Genomic DNA, 22,525 nt, shown 5'->3' on the forward strand with positions numbered 1-22,525 from the left:
CTCTTAAAACAACAGTCCTTTTCATCTGTATAATGAAATATTATTGAACTTGAAGGACATGTTGACTAGTGACTTTGTATATGTACATGTAGATACATGTAACGTTATATTCTATGTCAGTGTATTCACTGATACAAACAGAATTAGGCGTCCCTATGATTTCTGGTAATGATAGTACAGTATGCAGTATGCTTGTACATGTCCATATAATGATACATTTACATACAGTAATTACAAAAGCAAGCGGTTATCCCCTATCTCTCCAATGGTTCAACCCCCACCCGGAACTTTATTACCCTTTAACTTCTCTGATCGGTGGTATTAAGGCGCACTACACTTGCAAGTAGAGTTTCAATTTGAAGCAATCCAACAAATTTTCATCAGAAACAGTTGTTACTTTCCAATAAAAACATTAAATGGCATATAATGTTAATTTTTGGAATTTGGAAAATTTGATTCAAGAAACACACAACAAATTAGAACTATTTAAATAAGGCGGATGTATATAGAAATTCAAAAAGGAAGTAAACAGCTTTGCTTGTAAGCGTGCATTCTGTAGAACTGTTTTGGCCTACACAGGAAAATATATAAAACATTTTATCACAAATATCAAATATGGAAGAAGCAGACAGCCAGATCTACATTAACGAACTAATAGCAGAGAAGGAACAGTTGGAAAAAACTGGTTTAAAGAATGCCGCTCGTTTGATGGGAGAAGGTGAGAATCTCTTTGTGCACATAGTACATGACCATGACTGAGCTGACATGCTTGTTAGTGTCAGCCCAGTCAGTGTGTTTGATTTGACAAACCTGATTTGCTGAGAACTCCTTTAGGATTGATCACGTAATTTTTCATAGTGATCTAAATATGTAATTAACAACCACAGTACTTATTTTACGGTGTCGAATGTTATCATGTTATTGAAAGTCAACAAGATTCATATTGGTGTATTTTCGTATGCATAAATAAAAGGTTTTCAAAATGGCGTCCCACGTGAAAACACGCCAATGAATCGATCACAAAAGATTACTGCTATGCTGTCAAGCCCTTGCCACGTTAGAATTGTTGCAGATACCTAACCCACTGTACGGGGGAAGATCTTCGCATTTAATTCATCACTTGTGATATAGATGAATAAGTAAATAACAATCGATGTGTCAAAACATTACAAAATTCAAATTACAGAGATTAATGGACTTCAGGATGGAACAAAGGATGCCGCAACTAGTAAATCTGCACAGGAAGGCTATCTGGAGTTGACCAAAGACAAACCAATGAAATTAGTCGAAAAAATTTGTGTTCCTGTCAAGGAGCATCCAAAGGTAAAAGAAACATACTAGATATTCAAGTGATTCATTTCCTGATTTCAAGTTTAATGTGGTTGAAATCAGTTTTTGAAAAAAACTTTCTTAATCTTAGCACAAATTTACAGAATATATTTATTTCATTGAATCAGTTACTCTACATTTTGTGTAAAGGACAATTATTGAGAGATGTGTGAAGTAGAAACCCCCATACATGTTTGTAAATAAAGTAGCAAAATGTACAATTCCGATGATTTCATAATCTTTGTATTTACCTGTGAGTGTCAACCTTTATTATGCCATTTGCAGATGGTGTACACATTTGCTCAACACGTCTTACGAAAATCAATGTAACAAGCCTATTTCAAGTGCACCAGCAAAATGCTTTCTCATGAACTACAAAAGAATTACATACCCAGGGATCAAATATTAGCAATCGATTGAATATGTACTCATTTTATATCTCTTTGATGATAGTAGTCGCTCTTAAGATCACAAAAAGTGTCGAAATCAGAACCTTTTCAGTTTGAACTGTTATCTCTAATGTCCCACCACACAAATGCTGCCATATTTGATCGTGACATCCGATATGGCATCATACGTAAGGATGCCTGTAATTACGGTTGAACGGGATTTATGATCATCCAATCTGGGACTTTTGTAGCCACAGTGATGTAAAATTACTAAATAGTCAATTTATTGCCAATATTTGCAGTGTTTTATTTAAGGGCGGTAAGTAGGTAAAATCTACCGGGGTTACCCACCTAAACTATGATACATTGCATGGGAAGCACTACCAGTTTTACCTCTTTCCCCCTTTCTGTTACCGGGGTTCCCAAACCTTAGCAAAAACACTGATTTGAGCACTGGGTATGTTAATTCTTTAGTTACCAGCATTTCTGGTAACCCCAGGTTTCACGGCTGGCTCTTTCCAGGTAGGAGAAGGAAGGGACGACTTACTCCATGCAACATTTGACACAATATGTGAAACACTTACCACTGGCTTTGAATGTTATTTGCAGGGATAGGAATAGACTTAGAACTATTTGATGAAATATTTAGAGAAGGAATGTATTTTTGTGAGATAAGGTCGTAAATAAAAGCATGTACATGTACCTCCATGTTTATCTTGGTACAAAAGTTGGAACAGGTCAGTCATTATAGAGTGGGAAGGTTATTTGGTTGCCCTCTGTTCATCCACATCATTATTGCACCATTTCATAAAAGTTCTGCTGTACAGTTCAACTTTGTAGGCAAAATTCTTGGTCCAAGAGGTAACTCCTTGAAGAGGTTGCAGGAAGAAAGTGGTGCTAAAATATCCATTCTTGGAAGAGGTTCCATGAGAGATAAAAAGAAGGTAAGGACTTGGTACATGGTGTGCTGGAACTGGGATTTCACCACATAGTAAGAGATAGGGGAACATCAAATTTTTGTGTGCCACTAGAAGTTGTGTGTGTCAGTGGCGTTATCAAATTGGCTTAGACGGCACATTAGTAAGGAGTATATTTTCTTTATGGAAAATGAATGTGGAATAAGGAACTTGAAAACCAACCATGAAACATATAGGAGAGAATAATTTGTCGAATGTTAGGGATGATCTCGTGCTGTGGCACAAACTCGATAAACTTCATCTGTTGAGAAGCCCATGGTGAAGGGGGTTTGGTATCAATGTAATTGCTTAACTTCATATTTGCTCGTCCTACGAAATTTTGAAAATTTTCACTCCTTTAATGACAACAGGTTCTGTATTTACCACTGAGATGTTGATAAGTTGATTAAAATTTACTGCTGATTTGATCTGATGAAGTTTTGTCCCTCATGTCACTCTTTCACTCGACATGGCAAACAATCCTGGTGTGATCATGAAAACTTTGTGCGTACAACAGCTATGGTATATAGAATGAAATTTTGGGTTGCAACATCAATTTATCAGGTTTTTTTTCAGTGAATAAATGTATACATATATATTCTGCCTTTGACAATAAGTTGTGTGGACATTTTGCAGGAAGAAGATCTGAGACAGGAGAACTCACAAAAATATGGACATTTACATGAGGACTTGCATGTTATGGCAGAGGTATATGCGCTTCCTGCAGAGGCTCATTCTAGGATGGGACATGCACTTAGTGAACTCCGCAAGTTCCTTGTACCAGTAAGTAGTAATAATCTTTGAATATGTTTGTTTGGAACCCTGGTAAAATAATGGGGATAGTAAGGAGGTATTTTCCACATGTTTTGTGCTGTTTGAGTATAGACATTGCAAATGGTCTTTTAAGTTGTATAGATGTCAAGTTATGGGAAAATTTGAACAGGGGAAATTAACATAGGAAGGCAGGGTGCATAACCATACCAGGGAAATTGTTGATAGGGTGTGGAGCCCTGCTAAAACTTGTCTTAGTGTGTGTGAGGGGAAAGTGAGGGTGATGGTTGGTTGAGAATAATATATATGTACATGTACAAGACACAGGAATAATGTAATCAGAACCATACCTATAATAAGAAAATCATGAAACCTGAAACAAAACGTCTGGCTCAACAAAAATCTTAAGAAGATTGCTACATTTTATTGTCTGGCTCAAAAACCTTATCAAAATGAGATATTTGAGGAGCAAGATGATAAAATGTAGCAGTGTTAAGTAGGATTTTTGTCAAGTAAGACAACATTTATTGCAAGTTTCATAATTTCCAGTGTATTTCCAGTCTGTGCCAGCGAGTAAATCAACTTTGATATACAATGTAAAAGTAAACTCGCAGAAATTACATCACACCCAAAGATTAGTCTGAAATGTTTTACTATTAACTTTTATTTAAAGTTGATAGACTGTTGAGCCAGTGGCTCTAGTTACACAGTTTTGAGATAAGAAAGTGTACAAATATACAAACTGACAAGCTATGAATCAAAACAAAGATCATACTTGTAATAAATGTTCAGCAGTACTGAAGTATATATGTAATGGTGTTAAAATTATGAAACGATTTAAGCATTAATATTAAAATCCTCCACTACTCTTGTCTTTTGAACAAAAATGCATCATTTGGAAAACTTAAGTTTTGTAGATGTAATTTTTTCCTTTTATTTTTTGTTGCCATGTTTGTATCCATTTGTGTTGACTTGTCATGCACACATTGTATTAAGTGATTTTATCCTTTCTCTCCCTCCCAGGATAATAATGATGAAATCAGACAAGAACAGCTCAGAGAACTTGCTGTCATCAACGGAACCCTAGAGGCACCTCCAGGTGGCCGGGGAAGAGGAATGAGAGGTGGTCCTGGAGGCAGAGGGCGTGGCATGATGGGTGGCCGTGGAGGCATGCCAGGACAAAGGGGAGGATCCATGGGAATGAGGGGTGGTGCACAGTCAGGACCTAGGGGCCCAGCACCTGGTGGAATGGGAGGCAGAGGTGGTGGCATGAGGAACATGGGTGGATCTGGCGGAGGCAATATGGGTGGAGGTGGTGGTATGGGTGGAGGCGGTGGCATGGGATATGGTGGAACAGGTGGTGCCTCATCTTATGATTCTGGAGCTGGAGCAGCAGAACAAGAGTCATATGTAAGTATGGTTTCATATACAATTTACTTATAAACTGGGTAGTGAGTTGGTTTATTTTCAGACTGACCAAATTTTAAACTATGCTTAGTTGTCATCTTGTGTGAGGTCCTCTCAACTATGACATTCTTCTTAATTTGAATTCCTTAAATCCACCGGAGGGGCCGAGGGTGATGGGGGTGCGAAACTCACTGGGAGGAGGGTGTGGGGAGTAAATGTTTTGCAGGGCCTATATATACTATCTCGTACAATATTTCTGAGTGATCATTATTATTGAATTTTGTCATTGTGTGCAACAAAAATTGAAGATGTTTCACTCCAGGGAAAAAATCACACAGTTTTCATAAAGCATACTTATTGTGGAGTAACTGTATTGTTTATTTCAACTGCTCCTTCAGGGATTGAAGTGTTTGTATTTCAGATCACATCTTTAATTCTTTTCAAGTTGTGTATAGAGGAAAGTCAGTGTAAAGTGTCATTGATAAAAAACTTTGTCTTGAAAAGATTTAATTTATCGTCTATAAACTTACCTTTTTCAATTTTAGCTTACTTTATGTTTTCAAATTGTTTCTATCCTTTCATTTTGTTAGTAGTTCTGTGTCTGCATCTGGAGCTGGAGCTCTTCGGAGAAGAAACACATGATAAATTCGCTTTATTATTATTATTGTTATTATAATGTTTTTAATGTTTTCACAGGGTTATGAGGAGTCCTATGACCAGAGTTATGATCAGTCCTATGATCAATCCTACACAGACCAGAGTGGGTAAGTCAACAGTAAAATATCTAGATATTGTGAAAGTGTTTTGACCTTAATGAGCTGAGAGGAGATGTGTACATGTACATGTATTGGGTCAAGAGATAGACTCAGTCCAACTATGACAATTGACAGTGTTTTATTTAAGGGCGGTAAGTAGGTAAAATCTACCGGGGTTCCCCACCTAAACTATGATACATTGCATGGGAAGCACTACCAGTTTTACTTCTTTCCCCCTTTCTGTTACCGGGGTTCCCAAACCTTAGCAAAAACACTGATTGAAGTTAAAAGAAGTGGGTGGGAGTACATCTAAATGTTGGCAAAGTGTGAGGTAGAAATTAAAGATGTCTCGACCAGTCACTATAGTCACTACATGTATGTATTCAATTTGGTATGTTTCATTTGTGAGGTTTCATGGTTACTTACTGTACAAGTGGGTACTAGCTGAGGTTTTACTCAGATAAAATATGTACTTACAGGGCTTGAAATTAACAGTAGTCCGTGTCCACAGACTACCAATTCTTGTCATGGAGCTACCATAATTTGCAGCTGGTAGCCCACTCAGGCTACCACTGATTATGCGATGATTTAAAGGATGGAAGATTTACAGATATAAAAGTATTTTAATAACTCACACATATTTCCATTAGAGAAACTCTGTTTTTAGTTCATGAATATAGGACTACTGGTCACCATCCAGGCATCCTTGGGCTACCACTTTCTGAAATTGGTAGACCACTAGGACTACCAAAGAAATTAGTTAATTTCAAGCCCTGACATAAAACCGTAATTAAACTTTGTGTTTAACCCTCAGAATGTATACCCAAATGTACTCGTACCCATATGCTGATTAAATATACACAAGAATGCCATGCTCAACTGATATTCATTTCATTACTATGATATAATCAATGGTGTAAAGTGAAAAATATGTGGTATTTTAAGGTCCAAGTTATCAAAATTCACACCTTTTTTTCCTTCAAAAAATACCAATAATATAATATTACACATTCGGATGTAGTACATATGTATCTTTGCAGTGAATTATACACATTTTCAAAAGTTTTCCAAATCGCCTTTATTTTTCATTGATTATGCTTTGAGTTGGTATGATTAGTTCTTCTACAATATGTTTTTTCATAAACCTGTGACCTCTAAGGGCTTGTGAAGTAGTGCCCTACTTTATATAGCAACTTCTAACAAGGCCCCTTAGGACGGTCTTATTTTCCTTGGCTGAATTGGGGGATGATATCTGAATATAATGTGGGAATGTCATTTTGGTATTTCTTTTGTCACATTGTAGTGGAACTGGTGGTTATGGTTATGATGAGTACAGTGGTACTGATAATTCAGGCGGATATGGCACTGGTTATGGTAAGTAGTAATAAGTTTGTCACCAAGATTCACAGGTGTAGTCGGTAACATTGTTAAAATGGTTGAAGAAATGAAACACTGATATTTTGGTCTTTCACCAAAGGCACAGTTCATCCAAAAGTAGTTAAACTGATGTAGTACCCTGTTTGTTTCCAGTTCAGTTGGTCACTTACCTTTGACCTTTGATATTGACCTCCCATGTGTTTATAGTGTCTGATTCATTTGTTTAAAAGCTTAGAAGTTCTTCAGACCCACTTCAAGAATCTGTTTTGTGTCCAAATGCCATGTTCCAAATTGTCACAATACCTTTTCCAAGAACAAAGATATGTTACTGGCTTCCAAAGCAAGCCAAGATTTGAAGAGATTTATAGTTGTCATTGGGATTGAATGGTGTCTTTTATGTGCTTCCAGGAAAGTCTGGATGTAGGTCATACTAGTCATAAAGTGGTAAATTGGTGTTGTAAAATAAGGCCCAGCAATTTCACACCATCCCTTGTTCGCTGCTGAAATAATTACACCTCGCTGATTTACATTGCAGGAACTGGTGGTGGCGGTAACCAGAGCTGGGGTAGTGGTGGTGGCAGCAGTGGTGGTTCAGGAATGGGTATGGGTACAAACCGCTTCAAGTCTCCGGCTGCCAAACCTACCAACAGAGCTCATCCGTACAGCCGTTTCTAAAGTAAGCTGATTGAGTGGTTTTAAATTAACTTGCTACAGATTGATAGAATAAAAAAGACTGTCATCCTAAACGTATAAACTCAACCCTGTTACGTAATCTTGACCATACCTGTGAGTGTTTCCAAAATCTTATTTAAAATGTTAAAACATTCTTAAAAATAAATTAGGATTACAGGTTTCTGAAAATGTCCTGCCATTCTTAAAAAGTTAATACTTTGTATTCTTAAATATACATGTAAAATATTTTTTCTTAACGATCGCGTATAATGTTTAAACAGAACTGTTGCTGATTATGTTTACCATCATGTTTAGTGAATTTAAAAGTGTTTTTTTTTTATATTTGAAATGTTTAATTGATATAAACCTAGTGCTAGAAAACCAGTCATTGCCACATGTTCTTGATTTAAATTATCAACCCTAAGGCTTGTTGCTGATACATGTATAATCTTATTTTCCCATTCAGGTTCAGAGGGCGTAATTAAATTGTATTTATATTATCTAGCCAAGTGTTCAAAAGGGATATGGGCCAACTAGAGACTTGATTTCATGATAGTCAATAAATACTTACATAAAACTTTATCCTAGCATACATGTAATTATAATTGTGTTGATATATGCATTGACACGAGTGTAACATCTCCATATAGCATTGCTAGGTTTATACATGTATTGAAATGAGTGTAACATCTCCATATAGCATTGCTAGGTTTATACATGTATTGAAATGAGTGTAACATCTCCATATAGCGTTGCTAGGTTTATACATGTATTGAAATGAGTGTAACATCTCCATATAGCATTGCTAGGTTTAGACATGTATTGAAATGAGTGTACCATCTACATTTATGTGCATTTCTGTATGATTATCGTCAACAGCAGTGTCTGTGTATACATACATAACATCCTAATGTTGTTAATTTAATTTGCCCAACTAATGTACCACGGATGTCATGGTTACCCATGATAATAAAGCATGTTTCTTATTGTAAAATAAGAAACATAAACCATCAGATGTGAAAATACAGAAACATGTTCATCAGATCTGGCCCATGTCCCTTTGTATTAGCTAGCCAAGTATAGAGGTCATATGTAGTTTTTTTATGTCCGTACATTTTACAGCTTATCAGTATATAAGAAAACTAATGTCAGTGTTAACTTAGAGAACACAACCTTCCAACATGATGCTTCTTCTAATTTGTATCATCACTTTTTAATACAAAACATGTATCAACATTATAATGTCATGCTTGATTAATACAGTTACCTCTACAACAAAGCTACACACATGCGAGATACATGTACAGTTCCTCTCTAACAGTGTAGATTTTTGAACCCTCTGAAGTACGCACACTAGATGCAGATACATTTCTTTTATTGAAGACTGAGTTTTCCATAAACTTTTGTTGTTTGTAATTTCTCCTAATGATGTGTTGAATAGAGCATTGTACAATATTGTCCGAGATAAACTAATATCATGTGACATAATTCCCAAGTAACATCCATACTTTTGAACTACTCGGAAGGGCGTCCTTACTAAGTTACTTGAGTCGGATATAATTTAGTAAAGTTATAAGAAACTAAGAAAGTGTGCCTCACCTTTATAACTTTGATTTTAAATGCTGTTCAAACTAATGTCTTGCTGTTAGTTCATTGTACTATGTTGTGACAGGTCTGTTTCATCAAATAAAGATTGTCAACTTTTACCATAATTATTATAACTGCCTTGACGTCATTTAAATCCACACTTCTAATTTGTTACCCCTGAAACATTTCATTTGTATATGTTATGCAAATATGTGCAAATTGTAAGGTCAAGCTACAGATTACAGTAACTGTGAGTACTAAAGTTCTGAATGAATTTCTAATTTGACATCGAAGTGAGCTTTTTTTAAGGCTGTTAAAGATGTAATGGTTTAAAATACTTAAAACACGATGGTTGTGTCATTTGAGTTTAAAAAATGCCACCTTCTGAATCTGTTTAAGTAACATTTAACCCTGGCCTGACAAGCCAGTTTTATTTGTTACCATCATAACCATAATCTATCTGATTAATGTTTATCCACTACTTTCTGAAAAAGTAACTGTAAAGTAGGTGTTAAAAAAATGGGTAAATGTGATACAAGTTTTGAATTGAAAGTTTTGAATTTAGTTTGCCATGTTTAGTATTGTTGACCCGGGTTATTGTGTTAACTCTTGCACAGTATGCTCTTTCACAGAAATATGTCAATCATTTCAAGTAACCGGGTTTTCAAATGTATCTAATTGACCCTACAATAGTGCTTATCTTTGCATTCACAACACCAGAAATCTCTGATGTGTAATCTCAACAAGTTATATTTTATGGGTAATATTGCATGAATGAACTTGATTCAATGTAAATGAGAATTAGTAGATTGTGAAACCAGAATACAGTACATGAACATAACTAATCACTTTCTAGATGACATAGACTTATTACCCACAGTAATACTTAACTTTACATTTAAAGGCCAATTACCAAAGAAGTGATTTGAAGCAAATAATCAAAGGATATGATTTTTGAAGACCTTAAACACCATCAGGAGATGGTTCGAATACTATACTACCTCTAAAAATAAATGTTATAATTTACTCATGAAAATACCATTATTTGGCCGTGATTTGGAGACATATACATGGTGAAATGCCACGTACAAAGAATTTAGAAATCTGTACTGCTTGGCCATGATTTGAAGACATACATACACTCCATGTGGAGATGGTCACATACAAATGTACCTCATGTTATAGATAATCTTTATTACTTACCCATGATTTGAAGACATACACTTCAACAGGTGATGGTTACATACCATATATTTAGAAAATAATATTTACTACTTGCCCGTGATTTGAAGACATAAATACCATCAGATATGATACTAAGGTAACCCCCATATTGTAAAGTCATAAGGCCAGTACAGCTAATACATAAAGATGAAGTAACCTACTATCAGAAGATATAAAGAGGACTTAATCCAGAGATGTGATATTCGGGGTACCCAGAATTTCTTAAATAATGAGGCCAGCTACCATGAATAAACTGCAGCAATTATTCCCAAATACCAGAGGATATAAATGGACTTAATACAAGTGATACATTATTCAGGGTACCCTACATATTTTAAATATATGAGGCCATGCACCAGGTATAAATGAAGGTAATGTACCATTTTCTAATGGACTTTTTCTAGTTTAACCTTAGTGTGGCATGTAATATCCTTATGTAAAGTGATGCTTTTAAACTTACTTTTTTTTAGTGATGTTGTAGTGTTATTTGATAATTGTGATGTGAAGGGTGATTATGAGTTGAATTAAGTGTATTTCCTAGAATCTAATTGAAATATATTTAATTTTCTATGTAGAATACAATCAACCAATCAGTACTTGGAATTGATTCATCCCATAATCATATGCATAAATGGAAGACTTTAAAATTAACTTCAACATCTAAATAGTCGCTGTATAAATAAATGTGACTTAAAAATCATAGATAATGCACCTAAATGGATATTTACCAATTTTAGGAATATGTTGAAATTTAAATTCATACCCTTGAAGCTGTATTGTCTCAAAAATGAATGCCTCGGTATGTGGTTTGTGTGTGCTCTCTACGTCATAATAGCCAAGTTACGAACAATGATTGCTGTAGGTATGACATTTTAAAAAATTCTGCCTGCTAAAGAGGGGAAGAAAACATATATTGATAAAAATAATTACCCTAAACCACTCACTAATACTCTGTCATAAAACTTTAAATCTAACATTCAAAATGATGTTTTTCTTATGAAAGTTAATGTACTCTCTGAGTCCTTAAACTGAGGCAATACAGCTTTATACAAGATTGTGTAAATTTGGAATATCCAGATTTTTCATAACTCTCTGTAACCAAGGGCAGATCCTTAGATTATCACCGTCCCTGACTTTTACAGAAGTTCCTCGGAAGACTTCACTTGTTCCTCTCTTTCTGCCATCTCACCGACTAGTAAATATTAAATTTTAACTTAGTTGTACTCTCCCTTTCTCCAGATATCCTTACATTGACGTCAGCCTTTATTGAACTGTTATTACTAGATAACAATATTCAATGATGATCACAGAATTGAACCAGTAAACATAAAGGTAAGAGTTTTATTCCATAATGTCCACTCCGATAAATGGGGTGAAAGAGTTGTTTGCATACGTATTTGATATAGTGTGCCCATAATTTGTAGCCTGGAGCTGTCACTGGGTTGATCTTCACCATGTCTTTACAACACATGCCAAAATGGCTGAGTAGGTGTTTGATCCAAGTGCATGGTTTAGACCATGGATTTACTAAGTAAAGAGATGTGTACAAGGAAGCTAGGGTGAGAGGCATGCCCCATGAGAGCTCTTATCACTCACACGAGATATGCGGTTTTAGTGTCTCAAGTTTCTAACCAGGCTACTGTTGCATTGGAACCCTAGGGCCCATGTGTGAATTGGACAATCCTGTGACTTGGACAACCGCCTTGTTGCAGTTGAAGAGAATATAGAACTATTTAATTTTGAATCTTTATTTCTAGGTATGTTGTCTTGCTGCTTGAGAGATGTAGTACACCAAGTTGGCTTCATAAGAGAGTCGCAGAGAAAGAAGGTGGGTATTGGTTGTAATATAGTTACTGTGTCATGATTTTTAGTAGGTTCAATGAAAACCAACTTATTGTGCGCAAAAGCATTATGCAATAATCCTCTTTCTACAAAGGGGTATTTGAACATAAAAAATTACAAGTTGGGAAAAAAACATTAATCTGATGTGTCTAGTGAGGCTCTTCAGTATTCTGTTACTTTAATAGTAGAAAAAATTATTGATGTCATACCTTAAAACACATTATTGTAATATGTGGACACAAGTGCATTCCTAATGTGATACTAATAAGTGATAACATACTGTGTTATGGTTGACAATATGATTCTTGTAACATTAGTGCCACAAGTGCATTCATAATAAGAAGTAGCATTTGTACAGCAGCAGGTTATTTAACCTTTAGGAACAAGATATGATTCAAATTGGATTGTATAATAATTGTGTAATAGTGAATTCATATGATTTCTTTGCAGGATTTTGAGTACAGAAATAAACATTGGGATGAATGATTCTCCTGTTGTGGTTTCAATAATATTGGACAGAGATTGACACTCCAATTCTGCCTTTTCGATCAACTTGACTACTCTGAAGAACTTGAGTCTAAAATCAGTTACCATTTTTCATTAGTTTCCACCTCTCAATAATTTACTACTGAAACAACTGGCTTGATGTAGATGCTGCTGCTGAAAGATATCTACAGCAATCAACAATCAAAGATTTGGAGTCAGAGCATAGCCAGTGTCACATGACTTGGGATCAGAGCAGTAGCCGATGTCACATGACTTGGGATCAGAGCAGTAGCCGGTATCACATGACTTGGGATCAGAGCAGTAGCCGGTATCACATGACTTTGGATCAATGCATAGCCAGTGTCACATGACTTGGGGGTCAGAGCAGTAGCCTCTGTCAGATGACTTGGGATCAGAGCAGTAGTCGGTGTTACATGACTTGGGGTCAGAGCACAGCTGGTGTCAAATGACTTTAATAGGGTCAGAGCAGTAACCATTGTCACATGACTTTAGACCAGAGCAGTAACCATTGTCACATGACTTTAGACCAGAGCAGTAACCTTTGTGACATGACTTTAGACCAGAGCAGTAACCATATTCACATGACTTTAGACCAGAGCAGTAACTCTATCAATAGAACATTCTTACAGGGGCATAAAGTGAATTTTCACATGTTTATTTACAGTGTTATACTCACTGGAGCACACTTATGCACCACTTGCAATTAACTGAACTCAAACCAGGTATCAATATATAATTTATAAACAATTCTATGCCATAATTAGAAAATTACCAGGAAATCCCACTATACAATCATTTGTTCTAATAATGCCAGAAGATGATTGTGATGTCATGGAAAGCATGCATCGACTCTAGTTTAATCAAAAGTTATTATATTATGTAACTATTTTCACTTGAGTAAAAAGCTTATAAAGTCAACATGTGCCATTTTAACTAGTGTAAATTTCATTGTTATAAGAGCGTACATTTCATGCACCGGTAGCAGTCTTTATCTGTACCTTGTTTTCATTTTAATCATGTTGGATATTACTTCTACAAGATTGACTGAATTTTAAGACCGATATATACATTTTAAATGACTCCCGTTTTTCTTGGGTATTAAAGCAATATTTATCATATCAAAAATGGTGGTCTGTGGATTTCCTTGCATGGAGGTGTCACTGGCAAGAACTTTGTCATCTCTCTCTCTCTCTCTCTCTCAGTGCCATGTAAAAGTTAAACAATGTTCAGTGGCGCTTACAGTTATGAAGTTGCTCTCTGAAAGATGGGAATTTTTAAGCGTATTTCGAACGTCCAGGGAGCCACACCCCCTCCAAAAAAACAAACATACATCAAACAAAACAAAACAAAAAACCCTCAAAGCTGCCAGACTGTTAGACGTCGTTGGTAGTTTTATTCGATAGCTCAAAACTCAACGTTTCTTTAGAAACAACTACAAAAGAGGTGTAAAAATTTGCAATATGGATATTAAAGCTAAGTTGTACACTTGTGACGTCCAACTACAACCAGCGACAGGCAAGTTCAATCTGACTAAAAGCTGATGCAGTGAACTTGGCGCGATTTCTTTATTTACTTCCTGTGGAACTTGTTGCAAGCGTGTAGCGTAAGCAAACGATTGGAGTCACACTATACTTGGTCGTATGATTTGATACAACACGCAAAAAGAGTTAGTCTAAATAAATGCAACTTGGTCGGTTTTTTTCAGGTGATATAAACATGATAAAGCCTGTTGGGGCAAATCCCCGGATTTACCCTGTCTGACAGCAGGTCCTTTGTGGTGAATTGGGAGGAACGTGACCTCGACCCCAACACACTGATCACGACCTTTCCAAAACTTACACTGCTGATCGATGTCCACAGGTACATGTCAGACATTGGGTCGAGCCCTCCATCTAGGGGTGTCATCCAGATATATGGAGAAATTTGGATGCCCATATGGCACATCACGTACGTGACAAAATGTTCTTTTTGCTTATGGGAATATGGTTTGTTTAGGTTTTACGAAAAGTACTATTTATAAAATGCTATTTACTGAATATATACGATAGGATATACAAATACACAATCATCATTATAAAATTAATTTGGTAATAGTATGAATATCTGAGTACAATCTAACTAAAATCAGCTGTCTTTACAAAAGTTTTAGAAAATGTTGAAGACAAATAATAGATATCTTCCAAGTCACTGCTTTTTAAGTTACAACACGTGACGGCAACTTTACAAACACCCTTCCCAGTCTTGAAGTCGGGTTGCTAAACTGTATACGTTCATGCAGACTCGCTGTCTACTGATAATAAGTGTTCCTGGTCTTGGTCAAGGCTTGTGGTGAATGCTACTGTAGGTTGGGGTGGTTTCTGTAGAGAAACAAGGTTGTACACGTTTATACTCGCTGATGAATATCAGATAAATAAATCAAACAACAATGAAATAGGCCATTCCAGAGAATACAGCTTCACTCAAATTGGAGGTATAATTACCTCATAGCACTAGTACTGTTTCATAAGAGCTTTGTTCCTAGAAGTGTAATAATATATTTCAGTGTTTTTCATTTCATTTCATTTTGTGAAGCATGTATAAGATATCTCAGTATGGTTCATTTTTTTTAATTTTTGGAATCAGTTCCCGTACACATACTCAGTAGACAGTTAAATAGATAGATATATAAACAAACAAACAAATAACTAAATGACTGAAAACGGATTTCTTTTGGTTCTAGCAAGATTATGTATTACCTGTGTTGTTGTTCTATGGTCAATGTCTTCAATTGATTTGGGGAATACATCCCTGTGTCGTCCTCTCGACGGCCCACCAATTACTCTGAGTGTATTGAAATTAAAACCAACTCTACTGTAATTTGTAGTAAACCTTTTTAACGGGTACGAATTAATGAAACAAGGAAAAGGTACAACCACTGACTTGTAATGGAGATAATGCTATCATCATCATCTCCATTCCGAGTATCGTTTCTTAGCAATTTGTCCGATTTACAAGGACCTTCGTAAAGAAATGTTACCAAGGTGGTTTTGTTTAAACCCTTCCTTCATTTCACTTTTGAATTCAGATAATATAACTTATCTAAATAATTTAGCTTCAGTTATTCATTTTGCAATGAAAAATTGAGAGGAATTGTCCTCTATGAAATGAAACGTTTGTGACATTGTTTGCTCTTTAGGCACGTGGCCTTATTGTTCTGAAATAAACTAAACAGACAGTAATGCTATAATAAGTCACCCTTGTCCTTGACGCGATGCAATATCATTAACAATGTCCTAACTAGCAGTACTCCGACCATAAATGCCCCTCTGTGGTACGACATAGTATACACACTTTCTAATTTAAAGTAGAGACACAAAATTGTTTACACAATAAATTTATATATATGGTGATAATTTTGAGCTGTGTATAAATACACTTATTGCCGGGCTATGAGGGTTGTTTTGCAGTAATTATTTCCCTGAGGCTGAATTCCGAAAGTCAATGGAAATAGTTGCTACATAACAACACGTAGGGTAATATGACGTATGCTAGTTCCAGAATAAGGTTAAGCAATGTGCTTTATAGCACATCATATTATTCTCAGGTATGTATTCGTTCCAGTGTTAAAATAAATCATCGGTCGGATTTGACTACCGTACGCGTGTTACTGTAATATCCTAAACAACGGATACTGTGGCACTAAGTGATAACACTCTTCAGCAATATGGGTAAATTTGCACACAGAAAAGAAATTTTAAACAAAGGACAAAAGTTACGACTGTTTGACTTTAATAAATTCCAAACCCACTGTATAGTATATGTATAATAAGTATATTCAACATGAAAAAAACTTACCTTCTTGTTCTACCATCGCCATCCTCATCATCATCTTTATATTCACCACGAATACTATCCAGACCACCACGATTAAAGCCTGATCCATTTCCCCCATCACCACTACCACCTACATTACAAAACAAGGGAGTGTAGAATATTATATTGCCAGTTTCATTTATATGTTTCACATCCTAATCTACAAAAAATAAACTATTTGACATTAAATGGAACAATATAGTCATATGTCGTAAAACCAAACTACCCTTTTATGACAACTACAGAACACGCTACTTCAACACTCGTCTCGCGAGAGTGAAAATTGTTCTACAGCAAGAATGGAAGCATCCTAATAGCTTATCCCCCCCCCCCCCCCCGCAACCAGCTCAATAATGACATGTCGAGAATAAAATTTGTAAGTATCATATTTAATACCTTTCGGTTTTTTGGCGACTTCCACGAGTATATTCAAAATTTGTTCCAAGTTGGCCTGCATACGGTCTGTAGCTTCCTTTTGGTTCTGTTTCAATTGAGTCAACTCCATATTTAGATTTCTTATGTCATTCGCCTGACTTGCTTCCCTCGCAGTCATGTCTCCGGGAGATCGTGCCATGTCTACGGCAGCAGAATCGTGGATGGCATCGGTCAACTGGCCGAGTTGATCCTGTGTAATTTAAGGGGCTCAATCTGTAATTGGTGAGGCTTTTGGTTTGCTAATTTGACTTTCTATTCAACGTATTACAAATATTATGAAATGGCAGAGTTTAATAAATTATGCGTTTTTAAAGACGTCCTTCTCTCCCCTTACCCTAATCTGCCATGTGGCTTTCTTTAAATCTTCATCTTTTCCCTCATTGTCCATGTCATCGTCGTAATATTTTCGTCGAGGACCACACTCGTCATGTATGTATTTATAGAAACTCTGTTTGCTGCTGTCAGATAGATTATCCTCCAAGGCCATTATGATTTCTGCCCTTTGCATCAATGCATTAGAGTGTGCATTATCATGGACTCTGTTAAATGAACGTTAGATATTATGAACACAAGTGAAAACACCCTCATGTAGAAAGAGTTGGGGGTGGACGAAGAGAGATGGTAGAGAGACACAATAGAGAGAAAGTGATTTACTCTGAGAGAGAGAGAGAGAGAGAGAGAGAGAGAGAGAGAGAGAGAGAGAGAGAGAGAGAGAGAGAGAGAGAGAGAGAGAGAGAGAGAGAGAGAGAGAGAGAGAGAGAGAGAGAGAATACGCGCACCTAGTATACCGTCATCACGACATCATTACGGATAGCTTTATGTGACCAATCGTCCGAACTTTATACATAGAGAGAGCCACACACACATATACATATAATTATAATTATTAATATTATTCATTGGCAGTGCATATTACTCACCTGACAAAGGTTTCACTAAGCATAGCAATGAACACGTTTAGAAAGACGATAGCAGAGATTGCTAGATACGTCCCAACCAAGATATCACACATGATAGGATTTTCCTCTTTCAGTCCCTAGGTGAGGTAGAGAATGAAAGGACATGAATGTTGTTATAACTTTATATTGCACACTTTCCTTATACAAAGTTGGGCACAGTTTTGGTCTGTCATTGGTCCTCGCCTCGGAGACTTAGTGCATTATCAAATGCGATACATTGCATCAATATGGCGACCAGATACAATGTGGTAAAAAGTCATGTTAACATTCAACTAGGTATATGTTTAAATTTGTGTTTCTTTCGTCCGTGCATTAATCATTACTGATCATGTGGTATTTTTGCAGTATGTGTGGCACAATCTGAACCTTATACGATGTTACTGACTGTAGGCTATAGCTAATTATCGAATGACATCAGCTGATTAGCGTTTTCTCGACCAGTCTCTGCAATGTAGCATTTGACCCGAAATAAGCCTCGTACCTAAAATACATTATTGAAATGTTTAGTCTACATGTAAGGATTCAGATTATAGAGATACTCAGTATATACTAACATCATAGTTGTATTCATCCACCAACGTCATTCGAAACAAACTAAACAGGGTTTCAGAAACAGTTTCGAATTCTTCAACATCACCACCAAACATCATCCAGAATGCACAAGCTGAAGGGTAAGGGGAAAAACAATTATAATTTATCCTTCTTCTTAAATTGAAAACCTAAAGATGTTATTCGTTAATATTTTTCTTCGTTCAACTACGTAAAAATATATGAGTGATCTGAGGGGGATTTGTCACTCGTCTAGCGACTTGTCACAAAACCCTTTAGGTCACGAGTATTTTCCAGCTGAAGAAAATAATGGAGAATCGTGAGAGAACATAATTATACCAGCGACAGTAATATCAATGAAAAACAGGGAAAGTAATGACAAGTTTGAACGTTTTGACTCATATTTCGAACACAACACAACCAATGACGTAGACACGCGTTATTATGACGTAGACGCGTGTTGTCGATATGTAGAATGACCAGGGAATAAATTCCATATTTTTTTTGTTCAACTCGGCGTGTGCATGGTATAATTGATATCTTCTATATGTAGCTAGACAGATAATACATATCATGATGCTTAAACAGACAAAAACAAAGACCTCCAAGGGTGGGGACATTTTAGACCAGCCAAATCTTAACCCAAATTTTAGACCAACATCATAAAATGCATACCTTAAGATAGCAAAAAAAAAATGTTACAGTTCCTTGACGTTTACAAGTAAATTATAAAATAAGTAAGAAAAGTGTGTTCATAAATTCACCATTCAAAAATATGAGATCTATGTAAAACTTACTGTATGGAATGTAAAATATGAAATATAAAAAACTAAATCTTGCAATGTCTCCCAGGATCTTGTAGCACATAACAATGAACGGACCTAGAGAACGAAGAGAGACGTGTTATCAACAACAGGAGATGCGAGTCTACAGTAAGTTTATGATAACAGGAAATGTAAAAGTAAATCAAGGGACGTGGGTAGTATAATACTGAAGAAAATTGTCTATAAAGTTTACAAACAGTGGGAAAAATGAACGATGTGATTGCAAGAGCTAACTTGTTAGTCAAACAAATGACAGAAAGTACACACACAACAAACCAATTCAAGTAATCTGACCAATATGGTCTATACAATCACGATAATGTGTATGTATGTATGTATGTATGTATGTATGTATGTATGTATGTATGTATGTATGTGTGTGTGTGTGTGTGTGTGTATGTATGTATGTATGTATGTATGTATGTATGTATGTATGTATGTAGGTACTTTGTATGTATGTATGTATGTATGTATGTATGTATGTATGTATGTATGTATGTCATGAATGCCCTCACTGATTTGAACAATCTGACCTACCTAATGTCATGAATGCCCTCGCCGATTTGAACAATCTGACCCACCTAATGTCATGAACGCCCTCGCTGATTTGAACAATGTAACCCAATGTAACCCACCTAATGTCATGAACGCCCTCGCTGATTTGAACAATGTAACCCAATGTAACCCACCTAATGTCATGAACGCTCTCGCTGATTTGAACAATCGGACCCATACAAATATGATGGTAATAGCGAAGAGCCGGATATGAATCTTTGATGCGGCACTTTCTCTGTCATCGTCGTCGTCGTCATCATCGTCGTCGTCGCCGGGTTCTGTTATATTGGTGGTGTTGTTCTCCTCATTGTCAGGATAACAAAGTTCGTCTGACACTACACCAATGTCAACAAAGTGAAGTATCACACATATGATTAATAGAACGTAGACGCACCAGTCAAAGATATTCCTACACACAAAAGATATAAACATGAATTGTTACATTAGAAAGCTATAATTAGCTTCACATTCAAATTATTGGTTGGGTTCTTCAAAAAGTGTGTTACATGGTAGAGCGCCACCAGTGGTAGTAGCGTGCCTTGTTAATTGTCTTTTGCAAATGGAAACGAGTGCAAATATTCTCTTTTTGGTCGTCGTGGCTAGATACAATTTCATCCTACAAATATAGGGCCACATCGCCTTTGGGATGATCCCCTTGTGTACATGGGTTTATATACTAATAGTGTCTTTCACATGTATAACTCAGTTCGAAATATTCCAGTTTCAATAGCAGAATTAGGTACCCAGTGCTAAACTTCAAGTTGAGTTGATATTTTAAACAGGTTCTATCTACTCGGTTGACGACCTTATCAGAGTGATAAATTCTATAGTTACAGTTGACCACTAGGTGGCGGTATGATCAGCCGACTGTAAATGCAGCTCGATGCCCCACGTCTCGTCTCTTGATTTCTTGAGCTGTAACTATGGAATTTGTCATTCTGATGAGGATCGTCGAGCACGACAGAGGGAAAGCGCAATGCTAAAACCTTTGAAATGATTGTACGTTACAACCCATACAAGTAATCTGATCACTCAAACTGATGAAAATATTTGGTCAATAAATTATATTAGCATAAAATCACGATATAAACTCACCAGGGATCACGAAAATATCCAGCTTTCTTATTCTTCATTTCGTCGACTTCCATGTCTAGCCATTCCTTCTCGTGTGGCCATTTGGGATGACAATACTTCATATCAGTCTCTATCAAATCTGTCTTCCATTTCTTCCATCTCTGAAGATAACATTTTATTTTCGCATCAGTTTATTGTAAACATGTCACAGTGCCTTTAGGGCATTGTTATGTATGTTCAAAATTAATGAGTGCTAATAGGCGCACACTATCTAGAGTGGTTGTCAAAGTAAAGTAATTTGTTAATGTAAAATGGATTTGTGTCAATGATATCGTTTTGAGAAACAGACCATCATTAATGTAAATGGCTCATCAGAAATGACTAAAATACAAAATCAAACAAAAAAAAAACCCCGCAAAAACACCTACCCCAAAATCCGCCCCCCCACACTAGTCATCCTTCATTCTGAAGAAATGTGTGGATGTCCCTTTGATAATCTTCTGTCATTTAGATACACTTGGCCACAATACACAGTAGGATACAATTCACAAAAACAAAAACAAACTGAGAAAACATGGCATTGGCGGCTGATGACGTACTAATATGAGCATACACACATACTTAGAAACAACTGGGAAAATATAACATTGACTGCTGATGGCGCCCTAATATGTGCACAGACTTGAGAAACCAGGTATTGATATCTGATGGCGCCCTAATATGTGCACAGACTTTGGGAAACCAGGTATTGATATCTGATGGCGCCCTAATATGTGCACAGACTTGGGAAACCAGGTATTGATATCTGATGGCGCCCTAACGTGTACATAACAATTGTACTAATTCAAATGCTGAGGTTTAGTATAGAGAATATTTTAGATTAAACCATCGACCATTACTCACATCGAAATCTCCCTTTGATGTGAAGTATTCATGGAATTCTTGAATGATTAAGAATACTGTATATCCAATAGCAATGATCTACAGAAAGATAAATAACGAATTAAAATGACAATTTATTTTGAAAAATAATCGAGTATATTTCTGCGCCATTTTGAATGTCATATAAAATGTGGTCAAATATGTCCTCCAGATGCTAAGTACACGTAATCATGAACTTCCCATGTCACGTGTCAAAAGAGGGATGAAAGATCAATTTGATCCCATATTCAACAAACAAACTCTACCCCAACAAAATAAGAAACATTTCACCCTTAACCCTTAAAATCAACCTCAGAAGATAGTTTATTCATTGATAGCCAGGGATTTACTTAAAAGCGGCATGTGAGGATCAGGAACATTATTCACGTTTGCAAGGAAAATTGGGAGAACCTAACATTTTTGAAATTTTCAATGGTAGTTCCCATTCTTGAAAAAACCCGCAAAACAAACATGGCACTTACCCACAATGCAACTCTCCATCCATCCCCCGGGAAGGAATAACATGCCCTTTCGTCAGGT

At 36.2% G+C, this 22,525-nt stretch overlaps 2 protein-coding genes across 4 annotated transcripts in view; one reads left to right on the forward strand and one right to left on the reverse strand.

The window, feature by feature from the left end:
* The first annotated feature begins 538 nt into the window (after positions 1–538).
* LOC144445523 (uncharacterized) lies at positions 539–13,904 on the forward strand. Of its 3 annotated transcripts, XR_013481912.1 has the most exons (11): positions 539–718; positions 1,187–1,323; positions 2,546–2,662; positions 3,311–3,457; positions 4,469–4,855; positions 5,549–5,616; positions 6,911–6,981; positions 7,520–7,660; positions 11,707–11,799; positions 12,225–12,295; positions 12,760–13,904. XR_013481912.1 is itself a non-coding variant. In XM_078135111.1 (9 exons), exons 1-8 carry the CDS (start codon positions 616–618, stop codon positions 7,657–7,659), a joined length of 1,170 nt encoding a protein of 389 aa, XP_077991237.1. In that variant the 5' UTR covers positions 539–615; the 3' UTR covers position 7,660; positions 8,123–9,368. The 3 variants fall into 3 exon arrangements, 2 of the variants coding, with proteins under 2 accessions (XP_077991237.1, XP_077991236.1); XM_078135111.1 differs by lacking the exons at positions 11,707–11,799; positions 12,225–12,295; positions 12,760–13,904 and adding an exon at positions 8,123–9,368; XM_078135110.1 differs by lacking the exons at positions 11,707–11,799; positions 12,225–12,295; positions 12,760–13,904 and having other exon boundaries at positions 7,520–9,368.
* A 2,919-nt stretch (positions 13,905–16,823) lies between these two features.
* The window catches only part of LOC144445801 (polycystin-2-like), an 8,075-nt gene continuing 2,373 nt past the window's right edge, over positions 16,824–22,525 (reverse strand). The window contains exons 5-13 of the mRNA XM_078135441.1: positions 22,468–22,525; positions 21,968–22,045; positions 21,086–21,225; positions 20,125–20,399; positions 18,617–18,726; positions 18,024–18,139; positions 17,438–17,642; positions 17,065–17,293; positions 16,824–16,828 (exon numbers count right to left, since the gene is read on the reverse strand). The exon at positions 22,468–22,525 is cut by the window's right edge and continues 72 nt beyond it. Of these exons, the coding sequence (XP_077991567.1) occupies positions 16,824–16,828; positions 17,065–17,293; positions 17,438–17,642; positions 18,024–18,139; positions 18,617–18,726; positions 20,125–20,399; positions 21,086–21,225; positions 21,968–22,045; positions 22,468–22,525 (1,216 nt within the window). The remainder of the gene's footprint in view (positions 16,829–17,064; positions 17,294–17,437; positions 17,643–18,023; positions 18,140–18,616; positions 18,727–20,124; positions 20,400–21,085; positions 21,226–21,967; positions 22,046–22,467) is intronic.

Source organism: Glandiceps talaboti, chromosome 14 (assembly GCF_964340395.1).
Source record: "Glandiceps talaboti chromosome 14, keGlaTala1.1, whole genome shotgun sequence".
Taxonomy (NCBI): domain Eukaryota; kingdom Metazoa; phylum Hemichordata; class Enteropneusta; family Spengelidae; genus Glandiceps; species Glandiceps talaboti.